General features: G+C 40.6%; 1 protein-coding gene across 5 annotated transcripts in view; it reads left to right on the top strand.

The window, feature by feature from the left end:
* Positions 1 to 17211, top strand: part of IL1RAP (interleukin 1 receptor accessory protein) — a 137812-nt gene that overhangs the window by 70667 nt on the left and 49934 nt on the right. For all 5 annotated transcript variants that reach the window (XR_003420755.2, XR_003420756.2, XM_027061189.2 and 2 more), the window contains exon 3: positions 13963 to 14248. Coding sequence is in view for 3 of the 5 variants with exons in the window: in XM_027061189.2 (XP_026916990.2) it covers positions 13963 to 14248 (286 nt within the window). In the remaining 2 variants the exon portion in view is untranslated. The remainder of the gene's footprint in view (positions 1 to 13962; positions 14249 to 17211) is intronic.

Raw genomic sequence — 17211 nt, 5'->3', positions numbered from 1 at the left:
TAAAGATATCTGTCTGAGATTGCATTCCTATATTCAAACAAAAATTCAGTAGCTAGTTGGCTAGAAGACAGAAGGAAAGAGGGCACCAGGGTGGCCCAGTCGGTTAAGACTCTGACTTTGGCTCAGGTCATGATCTCCTGGTTCATGAGTTTGAGCCCCATGTTGGACTCTGTGCTGACAGCTCGGAGCCTGGAGCCTACTTTGGATTCTGTGTCTCCCTCTTTCTGCCCCTCCCCTGCTCACTCTCTCTCTGTCTCAAAAATGAATAAACAAAAAAAGGTTTTTTTAAGACAGAAGGAAAAAACATAGTTTGAGATGTTTGTTAACATAAAGAATCTGAGTGGGAAGAATTGAGGGAAGAAATTATGTATAAAGTCTTTAAACTGGAAATCAAAGGACTGAGCATGATACAAGAGAGCCTGAGAGGGTTAATGGAGAAAGGACTGGCTCTGGGAGGGTCATTGGTTCTGGACTCAGAAAACTCTGCCCACCAGCACCATGAGTTTTCCAAGTCATGCTGAGCCTCTTTCCAAACTCCAAAACAGGACAACAATGCCTCATTGTGTGATCAAAGGATATAATGTTTCTGAAACTGCCATGTAAAACATAAATTATTGTGGATTCTGTTAACAATCATGGATTTGTAATCTTGGATGCCATGTGGTAGGGGAAAGAAAACAATGATTCCTAAGTGATGAGTTTGACACATTTTCCTGCCTCTAAGAGTATGGAAACAAGATGTTGTGTTTCTAATCAACCACCTTCATAATCAGTTTCTCCATGAGGTAGAGAACTATAGCATTGGGAGACTGAAAATGCCCAGAAATGAGCATTCTGGACCGGACAGTTTTGCTTTGGGATTTATACCTGGATGAACACATCCCCCCTGAGATATATATACTACGACAGCTTTACTTGTACCATGAAGCACCTAAAAGCCCTCTTGGTAATGACAGCAGATCCTTTTCCTGATCTTGCACCAATTTATGTTATTTTTGTTTTTCTAATGTATAGTAATTATATTGCTGCTTTTCAGTGGCAGACCACTGGTGTATGTGTGTGGAGAGGGAACATGTGTGTCATGGGAAAGGGGGTTAACAATAAGGATATTATAGGAGAGATTCTACATTTTGATTTCTCTGGAGTTAAACTGCTTTTACATCATATATGAAACGTTCCTTCTCCTGTTTTGCTCCCTAAGTTTTAAGAGCTCTGGAGTTCAGAAAATTTGGTTTGTGGTTTCCGCTTTCTCTTCAGCACTATATATGTTAGAGGCAAATGTCCTCAACCTTAAGACTACAGCGAGTCAAGAGCTGAATGTAGGGTCATAGGAGTGTATGGGAGCAGGTGGTGGCTACATTTGTGGTGAGCATGGAGAAATGTATAGAGTTGTTGAATCACTATGTTGTACACCTGAAACTATTGTAACATTGTATGTCAACTAGACTTAAAAACAAACAAACAAACAAACTGAACATAGATATAGGTATAAAAATTCATCCTCTGACATCCAGGGAGAAAAGACAAGCAAAGACTGATTGATTTAAGTGCAGTGTGAACTCTCTTTCATAGTTGGTTTTATAGGCAAAAGATAACGTGATATGGGGCAAATAACTAGGACCTGGAAGGTTTCATCCTGCCTCTGTTACTAACCAGTCTTTCACTCAGGCACTCTGTCACCCCTCTGGGCTCAGAGCCTAATCTGTATAATGTGTCATCCTGGGTGATTCAGAAGGATCCCTTCCTACTCCAATGTGTAGTGGTTTTCTAAGATGCATAGTGGATTACAAGTGACTTAAATATTTAGAAAGGTGGACCATGATTGTATCTTGGCTTTTATCTTCCCAGGATCTGCTCCTCCTCTTGGGAGCTGACACTGTTCTCTAGCCAAGGAGCCACTGAAAACCCAGCCACTCTGGACTCCTCCCTCATGAATCCTTCCCACCACCCCCTCATCATTCACAGCCAGACGTTTCCCCAATCCCCACTGCTTATGCTCTCAGCTTCTGATGTTTGCTTCACCTGATTTTCTCTCAGAATCTTTTGTCTTCTGCTTGTCACGACCAGCCTTCAAGAAAAATCTACATGCTTGACACATTATTAAAATTGAATGAGACTGCACTGGCATTTCACAGGTGATGCCTCTCTTAAATGCAGTGGCAGGATTGTAGCCTGTGTCTCATCCTGGCAGGTGATGAAGATCTCAAATGCCCTTTTACTCCAGGCAATTTCCTGAGAAATTGCTGGGGAGGTTGCTGGCAAGGCTCACAAGATGTTCTTTCCTTTGGCTTTGTAGTTGTGTGTAGAATATGGCTGCAAGTCTTGAGGTGGAGGAATCAGATAGCTCCTAATTGAGAGTTCAAGGCCATTGATGTACTTTCACTGAACAAGGCTCCTTGAACCTTTGTTGGGATTTCTGATGTAGAGATGGAGGGCACAAAGACCAGTTGAGTACCTAGAGGGCCTTTAAAACAATTTTTTTAAGGTTTATTCATCTTTGAGAGATAGAGACAGAGCACGAGCGGGGTAGGGGCAGAGAGAGAGGGAAACACAGAATCCAAAGTGGGCTCCAGGCTCTGAGCTGCCAGCACAGAACCCGACGTGGGGCTCTAACTCATGAACCATGAGATCATGACCTGAGCTGAAGTCTGATGCTTAACTGACTGAGCCACCCATGTGCCCCAGAGTACCTAGAGGGCCTTTAAATTTCCACCTCACTGTTGAGTGGGAAAGTGATTGCTTATCTACACTAATTTAAGAAGTCAGTCCATGCTTAGCCTGCTTTCTACATTTTAGGATTCAAGTCTTAATTTTGTGTTTTCTTTCCCTGGCTCTGGTAAAGTGCAGTAAAAACTCACAAGCCAATACACACAATAATTTGTTTTCCCTGCTATCTTTCTAGGTCTTAATTCCCTCATCTATGAAAATCAACATAACCGTAGCTAAAATTTATTAGGTTCATACTGTGTACCTGAGCCTATGGTATTTTTGTGTATGACCTTTTTTACCCCTGTCAACCATTTTATGTGGTAGTCATTAGCATTGTATTTTGCTTCATGCATTATTACACATGAGGAAACAGGATCCTTCTTTCCAGGTGCCCCAAGTATGGTCCGCATTACCACCTACTTTGTTTTCAGCCTCAAAGACAAGATCCACATACCAGTGTCTTTACCTATAGTATGAGTGGGAGGAAAAGAATAGTTGTGTGGCTTGATCACATAGAATGCACGCAAAGTTATCATCTGCAGTCCATTGTTAATGCTATTTGTTCCACTATTCTGAGGTTTGTTATTTTGCCTATTTCATCCTCTATTTGGAAGAGGAATATAATATTGTACTGCTTACGTGCCCAGTACCAACTGGGAGTGTTTCTGGAGATATGTCTTAGGAATATCTATTTTACCCGGATGATGTAAGAGAAAGGAAATGACATTTGGATCAGAAAGAAGCGATTCCGTGCTTGCCACTCGTGAGCTCAGTGCCATTTATCAAGTTAGCTCTCTGGGCTTAGTTGCCCCGTTTGTAAAATGAAAGTGTTATTCTGAATGTTTTTAAAACTGCCTTGCAGTCTAATACCTTCAAACACTTTGTTAGGGGCAAGTCCCCATAGTTTAAATGTTAACAACATTTGTTTGGCCATATTCAGTTTGAAATTGGCCATACTCAGCGTGGAATTCAGAGAGGAATGCAGTATAAATAATAGGACCAATGAACAGCTCTCTGCTAAATACTTTAAAAGTATTGTCCCATTTAATCTTCAGATTAGCCTGCTTTGGCATATAGGATATTTAATTTGCTTGTGGGTACTCACATGGCTAGGAAGTGACAGAACAAGAATTTGAACTAGGATTGTCAGACTCCAGAGACTAGGTACTGTATACGCCAGAGGGAAAGTTGTTTCGGGATATAGGAGACGTGGTTTGGTCCCTTCACACCTCTATCATCGATTGTTGGCTCATGTCTCAGACCTGTTTTTATTCTCTCTTAGCTTCATTCACTCATCTGTGGTATGGGGTATTACCAGCTATTCTACCAACACTGGAGGCTACAAGCAGACGTAAAATCCTTATGTTCTGGGATTCTGTGACAGAGTATGAAATACCTTTACTTCTAATGCTGACAACCTGTTTCTTGAATAGAAATCTGAAGGCAGAGATCATGTTTTTCCCTGCATTTTGTTTATAGCCGCTGGCACTCATAGGACCCTGAATAAATATTATGTAATAATGAAAATAGAGAGTGAAGGCTGCTTGATTATTATATGAGAATGGTAATTGGATCTTTACATCTTAATCACAGATTAGAAAAGATTTCTTGGGGATAAAAAAAAAAACCATAGAAACCAGATAATGACTGCTTAGAGTTTCTCCAGTGTGCTGTGCCACACTTGACATAAGCCAGTTTATGTATGGTCACAACAGCCCTGCAAAGAAAATCATTCCCTTCAGCTACATGAGGATGCTCATTACAAGAATTTTTTTTTTAAACAAAATAATGGAACCATGGTACAGAGGCAGCACACCCAGAATCCATTCTTTAGCCTGCTAACCCCTGCTGCAACTTTGATGGGAGAAACAGAGCCTTTTGTAGGTGGCTATTAGATGATGCTATTCCGTGTTCTTCTTGATTATGCACAGCAGCAGGCAGGGGGTCTGTTGGACCCTACTTGGACATTAACACATGATGATTAAGCATCCTTTTGTTGGAGCTCCAAAAACCGGTTGTGAACTGACTTCATGGAGACCAAGAAAGAGCCTGCAGACCTTCAGCAGCTCTTCTAGACCTAGGGACTGTAAAATTCTCTGGAGATGGAGACCCCGGGGTTTTTCCTCACATCCTCTGCCACGAGGGAAACTTTGTAGAATGTGGCACTCATGTTCAGAAAGTCAGAAAGGAACTTCCACGTGACAGAGACGGAATGAAAACCATACTGTTCAGAGCGCCTGGTGTACTGGCTCCGTGATGATAATTAGGCTCTGAAAAACCCCAACTCTCAGTCATCTTTTAGATAATGTGATTTTGTAACTTTAAGTATCAGTGACAATGGTATATGTTTTGGCTTTACACTTCATGGGTTTGGATGTTTTCATCGGTGAGGGTTCATTTTCCTCTTTTATCTCTTCCTTTATGTTATTTTCTTTGTTTTCGTCTTTGCCTGGTAATTATTTGCTCCACATTTTGTAAAAGAACTGGCCAGACCCACCCCTTTTAATTGGTATAAAGTAACAGTCTTTAGGGCAGGGTAAAGATGAAAGTCTGGTGCTACAGGAAGGAGCAGCACACAATCGGGAATAAAATTTGTCCTAGGAACAAGCTCTAATGACATCTGCAAAACTGAGGCTGTCGCATGCGGATCCCCCACCCCCTGCCCCCATCAACCAGCTTTCTGAATCTGGCATGCTTTCTTTATCTCACAAATCTTCTCATCTGCTCAGGGCTATTTCTTATTTTCTTCAAATTACTCAATCAAGAAAACTCCCTTTTTTGGTGGGAGTAAGGTATGTCTAATTATCTGGTCCAGGAAAACCATCTGCCGAGTTATTAGCTCAGTGTTGTTGAACAGTACAAGCGACATGAGGATTTCTGATGGATGCTCACAGCCTCTCCGGCTCTTCCTCCCCCACCCCTCACTTCTCTCTCTTCTTTTCAAAGCTTAGTTGATAACCACAGAACTTCAGAAACATTTTCTAGACCTTTGTTTGGGTAGCTCTCCCCTGGATAAAAAAAAATACCTCTTTTAATGATATTTTTCTACTTACATCATATTCTAGGAAATACAGTTTGTAGATTTTTTTTAAACCAGTTGTTTGCTATAGAACTTTGCTAGAAGAATATCCTGCTATTTTAAGCATTTTTTTTTCCATTGAGGAACAAAAAAGAAAATATTTTTTAAACGTAACTAATCAAAGAGACATAGACTTATGGGGTGGATAAACCTCACAATTTATTCAACAATCTGCCTACTTTAATAGATGAAATAAGACATTGTTATCCTTCAGTATGATGATCAACTGTGACTAAGGACACACAAAACAATCCTGGTTTAAACTAATACTTATCCAATGTTAATGTGCTTAGGAATAATCTGAAAATCTTGTTAAACGGTAGTTTCTAATTCAGTTAGTCTGGGTGGGGCCTAAAGATCTTCAGTTCTGACAAGCTACCAAGGTGCTGATGATGCTGGTGGGTTGTGAACCACACTTTGAGTAGCAATGATATGGGAAAGTTTCTTTCTTATGTAAAATCTAGAGCTAGAATGCTGAGGGCTGGTAAGGCAGCACCTTACTTTATGCCTTTCACTTTCACATTCCACCATCTGTTAGGTGTGCCCTTCATTCTTGTCTTCCATGATGTAGCGTCCCTGTTCCAAGCAGCAGGATGGAAGAAATGGGGTGGGAGCCGGAGCCTAGGAACATACCAGTATCTCTCAAGAAATGTTTTCGGGGACACCTGGGGGGCTCGGTCGGTTAGGTGTCCGACTCTTGATTTCAGCTCAGGTCATGATCTCAGGGTTGGGAGATCGAGCCGGGCATGGGGTTCAACACTGAGCATAACAGCCTGCTTAATATTCTCTCTCTCTCTCTCTCTCTTTCTTCCCTCTGCCCTTTCCCCTGCTCATGTGTGCATGTGCATGCTCTCTCAAAATATAATAATAATAATAAAAAGAAAAAAATATTTTTGGAATCTACCACATGAAATTTCAAATATATTCCAATGATTAGAACTTGCCACTTGAGCACATCCAAGTGAGGGGAAAGCTTGGGAAATGTAGTCTTTCTTCTGAACGGCTATGTGCCCAGATGAAAATTCCCATACTTTTGAAGAAGGGGAGTGTGGGGACAAAGTCAGTGGGACATGACTAGCAGTTTCTTCCATAGACAAGAGTGAGAAAATCGTTTTCCAAAGGTCACATAGAAAATGGCAGCACACAGATTAATTGTAACGAATATGTGCATAGAACTTTACAGTTGCTATCGTACTTTATGTCTTAGGCTCATTCAGTTTTCATAACTCCTCTGTAGTATGAGCTTGAAGTTTTGGTTTTAGGAGCTGAGGTTCGTAATGGCTGAGGGACTCACCCTGACTGCCCTCTTTAAAATTGTAAATTCCTCCTTCTTCACTCTTCCCTCTCCCTCATTCCTGATCCCTCTTACCAGGTTTTATGTTTTTCTTTGTTCCATTGACTAACCTTCCAAAATACTCTGTGCTTTTCTTATTTATTTAAAAAAATGTTTAATGTTTATTTTTGAGAAAGAAAGAAAGAAAGAAAGAAAGAAAGAAAGAAAGAAAGAAAGAAAGAAAGAAAGAAAGAGCATGAGCAGGGGAGGAGAGAGAGGGAGGGAGACACAGAATCTGAAGAAGGCTCCAGGCTCTGAGCTGTCTGCACAGAGCCCGACGCAGGGATAGAACTCATGAACCGCGAGATCATGACCTGAGCTGAAGTCGGACGCTTCACCGACTGAGCCACCCAGGCACCCCTATACTTTTCTTATTTGATTGTCAGTCTCCCTGTGTTAGGAGGTAGGCTCCATGAGACCTTTGTTTTGTTCACCAGTGCATCCTGAGCTTGACCCATGGCAGGATGCTCACTGTGTAATTTTTTAATGAATTAATAAATGCAGGTGCCAAAGGCTGTCTTTAAATAATATCTGTTGTCCCCAACTGTGGTGCTCTGTGCTTTGTGCCATATGCCTCCTCTATTAGGGCTCCTGCTAATGTTCCGGCGTCTGGCACTCCTCTATCTTGCCTCAGAAACTTGCCCACACTCAACTTGTTGACTTACTCTTTGTCATCGTGCAGGTCATTCAACATTACTCACACCTTGGATTCTCCCTAGACCACAGTCCCCGGCTAATATTTCCTGAGAAGCCACGTATACCACTAGAAAAACAAAATTAAGCAAAGCTATAAGAATGGGTTATAAAACCAGCCTTTTCATTATACTTAGTCTCTGCCCTCAGGCTTAGATAAGACTACTGAAATTTACTGGTGGGACGGTTTTTAAAGCATATTGAGTTCCAGCTGAGGATATGAAAAAGGATTGTTTCTGATCACAATCCAATCTCAAGATTACCATTTGCTTCCCCTACCCTAATATAATGTAATACAATCATATGATAGCCTATTATAATAGTTGGTTCATTCCACCAGGTATTTTCACTTAATCTTTCTTTTTCCAAGATTGTCAACTTCTTGACAGGCAAGGTCCTATTCAGATTTATGATGCAAGTTCAGCCCAATATGTCCTGAGCTCCTTGTATTTTACCAAGCCCCTTAATCCTCACTCAACACTATAAGGTAGGCATGTTACACATGCAAAAACTGAGTCTGAGAGGGGAAGAATTTGCCCAAGGTTATATGTCAATTAAGTGGCATATGGCGATTAATCACATATGGAAAGTAATTCTACCTGAAGTCGTCCAACTTAAATCTTTCCCTTTTTCTTTTTTATACCTGAGCTTCCTAAGTTTTTATATCTACATATCTTTCTACCCAGCACCCAGCCCAGTGCCTTGCTCCCAGCAGATTCTGAATGAATATTTAATAAATACAAATATATGAATAGCTTTTCCTGTGGGAAATATCTTGCTTTGAATGTGTGAGCACAGATTAGGGACAAGCATCCTAGATCTATGTTCAGGAAGCCTTTATTTGTGCTACCAGTCAGGCAAAAGTAAGTCAATTAATCTCTCTGTCTCCGTTTCCTGGCATGTAATGTGGGAATGGGCATGAAAGCCCAAGAGGGTGTTGTGAGATTAATTAGTTAAAATGTATACCCTGCTATATAAATGCTAATTGCTGTCAGGAGCGTGGGTTGGATTTTCCAGTGACTTGGCTTCAGGAAGCTTTGCACATTCCATTAGTCCTCTGTGCCACCCAGCCTCAGCCTAAAGAAATCCTTTGGCTGAGGGAAATGATGACTTTGTGGCTCCCCATGTCGAGGGGCCAGTTGAGAGAGGACTTCCACTGTGGAGCACATCGGGTAAGAAGGGACATTTTAAACAAAAAAGTAATTCGCTCTGCCAATAATTTGCTAAATTCCCTTTGCTGTTATTAGAGACAAATATATTTGCATAGCAGCCTTTTCCCCAGTCTTTTCTTCAGCTGGTGCCTGCAGTGAGTCATATAATTAATTTGGTATTACATGACACTCCAGCCTGTTGCCATAGATTTTATTTTTATTTGTTCATTGAATAATTTAAAAAGCTCCAACAAAATACCCTCGGGTGGCTGGCGAGGGAAACTTAAAAACTCAGAGAACAAATTTCAAATGGACAAACACCCCAAAGAAAAATCTCAATAATACCTTTTTTTTTTTGGCTAATGTTTAGGAATGCCGATATGTGTATTTTTCAGTCCCTGTTGTAAAGGAGGCTGATTCACTTTATAGATATGTTTACTTGGCCCATGGGACAATCTGTAAGGGAGATACCTAGTAGGTATAGTGATTTATTTGCCACCTTAAGATGAATTGCATTTAAATTGATTGAAAAGATTTTAAGTCTATGGAATCGGCCAAAAATCTAAGTGATTGATCTGCATTTAAATTTTAGTATGTGAGGGACTTTAACAAAAGCTGTTTTAAAATGCGTCTGCTCTTGATGTATTAAGTTATGCGATAAAAGGAGAATCCTGCCTTTTGTGAGTTAAGGTAGAAATACTAGTTAGTGTAAGAAAGATGGAAACACTAGTTACTGTAACAATATGCCCCCTACATCTCAGTGGCTGAACGCAGTAGAAGTTGATTTCTTCACTCAATCACAGCCCCCTGAAAGTGAGATGGCATTTCCAAGGAGCTCTGCTCCAAACAGTGGCAGGGATCCAGGCTCCTTCCATCTTGTGATACTATGTTATTCAAAATTTTCTGGCCCTCAGGGACTCCATGTGAGGGAAGGAGAAAGCTTCGTAGGTTAAGCTGGGAGTTTCAGGTTAAAACATTTCCAGCTGCATCCATTGGCCAGAACCAAACCAAATGGCCCCAATTCAGTTGCCAAGGATATGTAGTTTCCATATGGGCCAAGGGAAACCAGGGTTCAGGAACATTAAGCCGGTCTCTGCCACATCTGCCCCAGTGGTCACCGGAGTTCCATGTCCTACTTCCTCCTCGGTTGGTCTGAGTACATGCTTGTGGTTGAGATGTCACACTCGCGGTCTGCTCACCCCCCTTTTCACAGTCTGCATTCTCCTACTTTTACAAAAGAAAAATGGACCTGTCACTTATCATCCATCTTACTATTCATCATTCCCAGGACTGTAAAGACCTCCAGGCACCAAACAAAGTGACAATTTGTAATATTGGTGTCAGGAAGTCTCCTTTAATCAACGTGCCATTAACCCTCAGAAGGGTCTCCGCTTTCTGTCTGGTTTACCAGGGATCCTGTTATGACAGTCATGGCGTGAGAACTGCTGTCTACTGGCCCAAGTTGGGGTGATCTGAGTTGAGACGTATTAGAGAGCAGAGTTGCAAGAAGGATGTTAACTTTCATTTGATAGCCTTGCCTCTACCATCATCCACATGTGGACACATAGAAAGACCTCTTGAGGGAGGTGCCTGTAGGAACAGCCTAAAGCATATTTTTATGAAATACAGAAGGCAGGAGCATCTTTTCCCTTCAGGTGACAAACAGTATGGTGACGTTCCAGATACCATCAGCAGCCCAGCTGCCTGTCACTCTTTTTCTTTTAAACTATACCTTATAATTCAAAAGTGAATGACTGCCGTGCCAAAGCACACTGATACAAATTTTGGAATTAAAAAGTGAAATCAAGACTTTTTTTTTCTGTCCTAACAGAAAGTTAATATGATTAGGGTGGTGAAACACGGAGATTGGCTTTGCCAATTGTATTGCATGATAGGTACGCGCTCCCTTCCTTCCTACCATCTTTCCTTCCCTTTTTTCTTCTAATTATTAGGTTAATTATGTTCAAAGAAATCACGCACAGAGATTTTTTTTAAGGCCAATATATTAAAAGGTTTACACCAAAATAATTGTACTCTTTCTGCCTAAAGTTGCCTCACATCTGCTAGCTCTTTTCTTCAGAAGCCACCACTTCTAGGTATTTTATTGATTTCTTCTGGCATTTCCTATCTATATTTTGCTAATCAATTTGTGCCTATTGTCATTTTTCATGTAGCCAACTCTGGGCATTATTTTTTTTTTCACTTTTTTTTTTTTTTTTTAACGCTTACTTATTTTTGAGACACAGAGAGAAACAGAGACGGGGAAGGCCAGAGAGAGAGGGAGACACAGAATCTGAAACAGGCTCCAGGATCTGAGAGTCAGCACAGAGCCTGACACAGGACTCAAACCCACAAACTGTGAGATCATGACCTTAGCCGAAGTCGGACGCTTAACCGACTGAGCCACCCAGGCGCCCCTCACATTTTACTTATAGTAAATGAGATTTCTCTCTTAAATGGCCGTGCCCTCTCCTTTATTTACCCATTCTTCTCTACGTATGTGCTACAATATTTGAATCAATAATCATTTAATTAATATGCCTTCACATATTAATGAACTATGATTATGTTTACTTTCTTACTTTTGGAAGTTATTAATTGCCTTGCCTTCATAGGCTCACTTTAATTTGGATCTTCTGGATAACTGTTTCATACTTTACAGTTGCCTTTCAGCATAATTTTCCATAGCGCTAATTTCATCAGGTAATTTATTAGTTACAATTATTATTATTTTTTTAATTGGAGATTTCCATCCCCTTCTACTTACCCTGGTTCATCACCAAGCCCTGCTGCATAGCTGTGTGCCTAGAATCTCCTTCATTGTTATTCTGGAGATTCCTTTCCCCTCTGTCTTGAACTGGATCCCTTCTTCCTTTATCCCATAATTTGCTTTTTTTCCCTCTCATTTTACTAACACAAATCCCTCAGAAGCCTCATGATAAAGAGCATATGGGAAGTAAAATTACTGAGTCTTGATGTGCCTGAAAATGCCACCTTCACACTTGATTGTTTCCTTGGGTTTAGTTTCAAAATTGAAAATAATTCCCCTTCACATACATTGCTTCATTATCTTCCAGTTTCCAATCTTGTTTTTGAAAGTTCCAAAGCCATCCTGATCCCTGGTCTTTTGTAAGTGACCATTTTTTTTTTTTTTTTGGTCTCCTTTCTTACTCTCTGGTTCTTTATAGCATCTTCTCTTTTTCCAGTTTAAAAAAAAAAATAGTTTTGTGGTGTAAGTCTGTTTTCATTGACTTATTTAATTGATGGTTCTCTGCTTTCTGTTTTTTTTTTTCCTTTGTTTTATGTCATCTACATCAAGGGGCCCAAGTTAAAGGAGGCTCAATCCCTGTGCTTTTATATTTGCCAAGGCAGACAAAAAGGGAACATGATAAAATATGCTCTAGCCCTTAAAATAATCAACACAAGTGACACTCACTACATCATATTGGCCAAATTTAGTCATATGGCCTCTCCTTCAGAGGGGTGGAAAAGTGGAGTCTTCAGCCTAGAAGAGAACCCGGAAATATTGGGTGAGTGGCACTGGTGATTCCTTATCTCAGGGCTGACAGTTCTTTCTGGGTCTTTTCTGCATTCGGAATTGTACATTGGTATGCTCTCCAGGCTTCCGTGCCGGTTTAGGATTTGTCTGTTTAAATGTGCTGAACTGATTACAGCTTGTCAATTTTGATGTTGTTCCTGTCTTTTTTCCTATTCTTGCTATTACTTGGGGTTATGTCTTGAAACATTATTTTAGTTTCAGTGAAGTTTCAGAAAGGAGTGAAATTGGTTGCATGTATTCAATCTGACATATGTATCTGAAAAACTACAGTTGTAATTTCCTATAAACTGAATGAGCTGATTCTGCAACTTTTTAACTTTAATGAAAATGTATTTCAAGAATCTGGTAAGATAGATGTTTTACTTTAAAAAATTACTGTCATATTTGGATTGGTGTGGACAACATTTTGATCTTTCCCATTCTTTCTTTGTATATTGGATTTTAAGAGGTATTTCTAAATAAAAGCATAGTGATTATAAATAATAGTAATTTGTTGAGTCTTGGAAAAGCGAGTTTGTTAAATTTCTCAGAGATCTATTACTTAAGGATTTACTGCTTACAAATTCTTCTGCATGTCACATGGCTTCCAATTCTTTGCTTTTATCAAAATTAAAGTAGCCACAAATTTAGTTGTTCTCTTGGTTATCTGCTGCCACAAAAATGTTGCCTTGACAAACAACCACAAACTTTAGTGGTGAACCTCATTTTATTTATTACACATGTGGTTTGCTTGTGAGTCTGTTACGTAGATACCTTTGCCTGGGCAGATCTAGGCACTAAATCAGGAGACCTGGGAAGAACCGAGAGTCTTGAGGGTTGTCTTTTCAGTTACGATTTTCCTCGTAGAACCTCCTCAGTTCCCACAGGGGTGAAAGAGCACATGATTTCTTTTTCAGGTGAGATTCTCCATCATACCTTATAGGGTACAGTAGGATCAAGTTATAAGATCAAATCATTATCCAAGAGGTAATCAAAAGATGATAAAGGAAGGTAGAGAAATAATTTCTTCATACCACAGGTTTCTATTACATGCAATTATTATTATTATTATTATTATTATTATTATTATTAAAGTTTGCTTATTTATTTTGAGAGAGAGAGAGAGAGAGAGAGTGAGAGAGAATGCAAGTGGGGGAGGGGCAGAGAGGGGGAGAGAGAGAGAATCCCAAGTAGGTTGTGCACTGTCAGTGCATAGTCCGACGTGGGGCTCAAACTCACCAATTGGGAGATCATGACCAGAACTGAAGTTAGATGCTTAACTGACTGAGCCACCCAGGCTCCCCATAGGACATGCAATTATTACGGAAGGGTTACTAAACCTGACCAGAGAAGGGGGTTCCTGGAATTGATTGGGTGTCCTAAGGGGAAGGTATGTTCTCTGCAGCCCTTTAAGATGAGATGACTCACCAGCCTTTCCTTTCTTTTCTGATCGTTCCAGAGCGCTGTGATGACTGGGGACTAGACACCATGAGGCAGATCCAAGTGTTTGAAGATGAGCCAGCTCGCATCAAATGCCCGCTCTTTGAACATTTCTTGAAATACAACTACAGCACAGCCCATTCAGCTGGCCTTACTCTGATCTGGTATTGGACTAGGCAGGACCGGGACCTGGAGGAGCCAATTAACTTCCGCCTTCCTGACAACCGCATTAGTAAGGAGAAAGATGTGCTCTGGTTCCGACCCACCCTCCTCAATGACACGGGCAACTATACCTGCATGTTAAGGTAGCCTGATTCTTGGTGGTGACTTTCTCTTTTCCCTTTAGTTCCTGGGCTTTTTTCCAGACGATGCATCTGCTATGAAGCTGGGGAAGGGAAGGAAGCATCTAGAAAGAGTTAGTTACACCTCACCTCAGTGGCTTAGCAGAGGTTGTCTGAAAGAGGTGCGCAGAGAAAATGGCTGTACTCCTGAGAATTTTCTTTATAACTGGTTCCTTTTCAAACCCTGGCATATATCAGGATTATCTAATGCTGGAATCTTGTTTATTTGTTCCTTTTCCCTGATATCAGAGCCTACCTTCATTTCTGCCCTACCTGGAGGCATTCATTTCCCTAGACAATGAGGAGGGCGAGGACTAGAACCCATATATATCTGTTATTCTTGTCATCTTTCAAAATTCCAGGCACAGAATAAGGCCTTTGGATGCCTTATGGAAGAAAGAGTATTTGAGAACCATCAAATATATTTAGAGCAATGCCTTTCAAATTTTTTCACCAAAATCCCCTAGGAAGCAAATAAACACCATATCATTGGGAATCAAAGAATGTAACCCAAAGCACCCTACCAACACTGCAAAATTTCTTTCAAATCAATTTTTTTAATCTTGAAAGTTCATGTAGATTTTGCATTTTACTACATAATATACCCATTCTATTATTATTTTAATTAATATTAATTAATAGTTTTTTGCTCTGAAAAAAAATCTTTAAAAAACTGAGCTCCCTCTGAAGAATAATAATTTATTTTTATTTATTTAATTATTTATTTATTTATTTATTTATTTATTTTTAAGTTTTTTAATGTTTATTTATTTTTGAGAGAGAGAGACAGAGAGCAAGTGCGGGAGGGGAAGAGAGAGGGAGACACAGAATCCAAAGAAGGCTCCAGGCTCCCAGCTGTCAGCACAGAGCCCAACGCGGGGCTTGAACTCACGAACCTCGAGATCATAACCTGAGGCGAAGTCACACAAGACACTTAACTGCCTGAACCACCCAGGAGCCCCAAGAATAATCATTTTTTAAATGTTTATTTATTTATTTTGGGGGAGAGAGAGAGTGTGCAAGCATGGTAGGAGCAGGGAGAGGGAGGGAGGCAGAGTGAGAACCCCAAGCAGGCTCCATGCTCAGTGCATAGGTGGATACAGGGCTCCATCCCATGACCCTGAGATCATGACCTGAGCCAAAGTCAAGAGTCAGACATTTAACCAAATGAGCCACCCAGGCAACCCTAGAGAATAATCATTTTAAGGCTTAGTTCTCTGGCTACTTTTTTCCCAAGATCCCCTTTTAGCATCCAGGATTTACTTTGTTGTTTAAATTTCCATCTGGCTTATGGCTTATAACTATTTTGTTTTTTTGGTGTGTGTGTGTGTGTGTGTGTGTGTGTGTGTGTGTATGTGTGTGTGTTTTGTTTTTACATAGTTTCCTGCTGTTTAATAGGTGCATTGGTTTGCTATGGCTACCAAAACAAAATACCGCAGACTGGTAACTAAATACTAGAAATGTGTGTTCTCACTGTTTGGGAGGCTAGAATTCCAAGATCAATGTGTCATCAGGGTTGATTACATTTATCTCTTCTTGGTTCATACACGTCCATCTTCTTCCCATGTCTTCATAAGGTCTTCCCTATGTGTCATCTCTGTCCTATTCTCTTCTTCTAAGCACATCAGTCATATTGGATTAGGGCCCACCATACTCATTTTACCTTAATTACCTCTTTCAAGGCTTGTCTCCAAATATGGCCACATTCTGAGGTATTGGAGGTTAGGAATTCAACATAGGGATTTGGGGGACACAGTTCGGCCCATAACAATAGGGCTGAATGACATACCAGTACAACAGAGAATAACATAATGATAGATAATTACACATCTTCTTCTGAGTGCCCCTTGTCTCTCATGGATATTAACTATTCTCTAACGGAGAAATATGACTATGTTTTCATATATTTAAGCTGTGTCGTGATGAAGTGAAAAAGGACCTTTTCTCTGTCACAGAGCATTTTCATCACTGTGGCCTTGGGAGTCCCTTGTAACTTCTGAAGGCCTATTTGAGATTTTCACCTGACTCTTTAGTTTTATTGGAGTGGACTCTAGACTAGCATGTGGGCTTCCAAGGAGCCTGTGTCCACTGTTCATGTCCCAAGACAGCGTTGTAGGAGAGTTTAAGACAGATTATAGTGGAAGGAGCACTGGATGAAAAGACACAGAAACTAGGCCATCTGCCCAGCCCTGACCCTACTTAGCTGGTGACCTCATGCAAGTCAGTATCTGATAACTTTGGTATCTGTATCCACCCAATGAGAAAATTAGCCTAAACTCCTTGACCTCCTTTTCATCTTTGATGGTTGTTAATCCATTAACATTCCACATGTAGTGGATATCAGGAAATACTTGGGAAGGGGTCATCAGTAGGTTTCTGGATGACCTTGTTGTCTACTCTGCATTTTAGTGTTTCATTATCTCTATTTCTGTTTCCTAATTGTCTAGAGCCCTTCCTCAAACTTTTCTAATCTTCTTTTACATTTCAGGAGCAGTATGGCTGTTTAGGCCTGAGTATTCCTTAAATGTTACTTAGCAGTTTCCATACTTATCAGATGGCCATATATTCAGTTTATCTGTCTGCCAATATTCTGTGTCCCCAAAGAAAATCTAGAAGTGAATCTGTCTGGTGGGAACACCAGAAGCTTCCCACTGTCCTGAGGTGATTCCTAAGTGAAGAATGACCTTAAACTGAACCATGTAAAATCAAAGGCCTGATGTATTTAAGGCCATAAATTAAGATTCATCCTCTAATGGGGCGCCTGGGTGGCGCAGTCGGTTAAGCGTCCGACTTCAGCCAGGTCACGATCTCGCGGTCCGTGAGTTCGAGCCCCGCGTCAGGCTCTGGGCTGATGGCTCGGAGCCTGGAGCCTGTTTCCGATTCTGTGTCTCCCTCTCTCTCTGCCCCTCCCCCGTTCATGCTCTGTC

Source organism: Acinonyx jubatus, chromosome C2 (assembly GCF_027475565.1).
Source record: "Acinonyx jubatus isolate Ajub_Pintada_27869175 chromosome C2, VMU_Ajub_asm_v1.0, whole genome shotgun sequence".
Taxonomy (NCBI): Eukaryota; Metazoa; Chordata; class Mammalia; order Carnivora; family Felidae; genus Acinonyx; species Acinonyx jubatus.
Note: the sequence above shows the minus strand (reverse complement) of the source record. Positions and strands in the feature narration are given on the sequence as shown.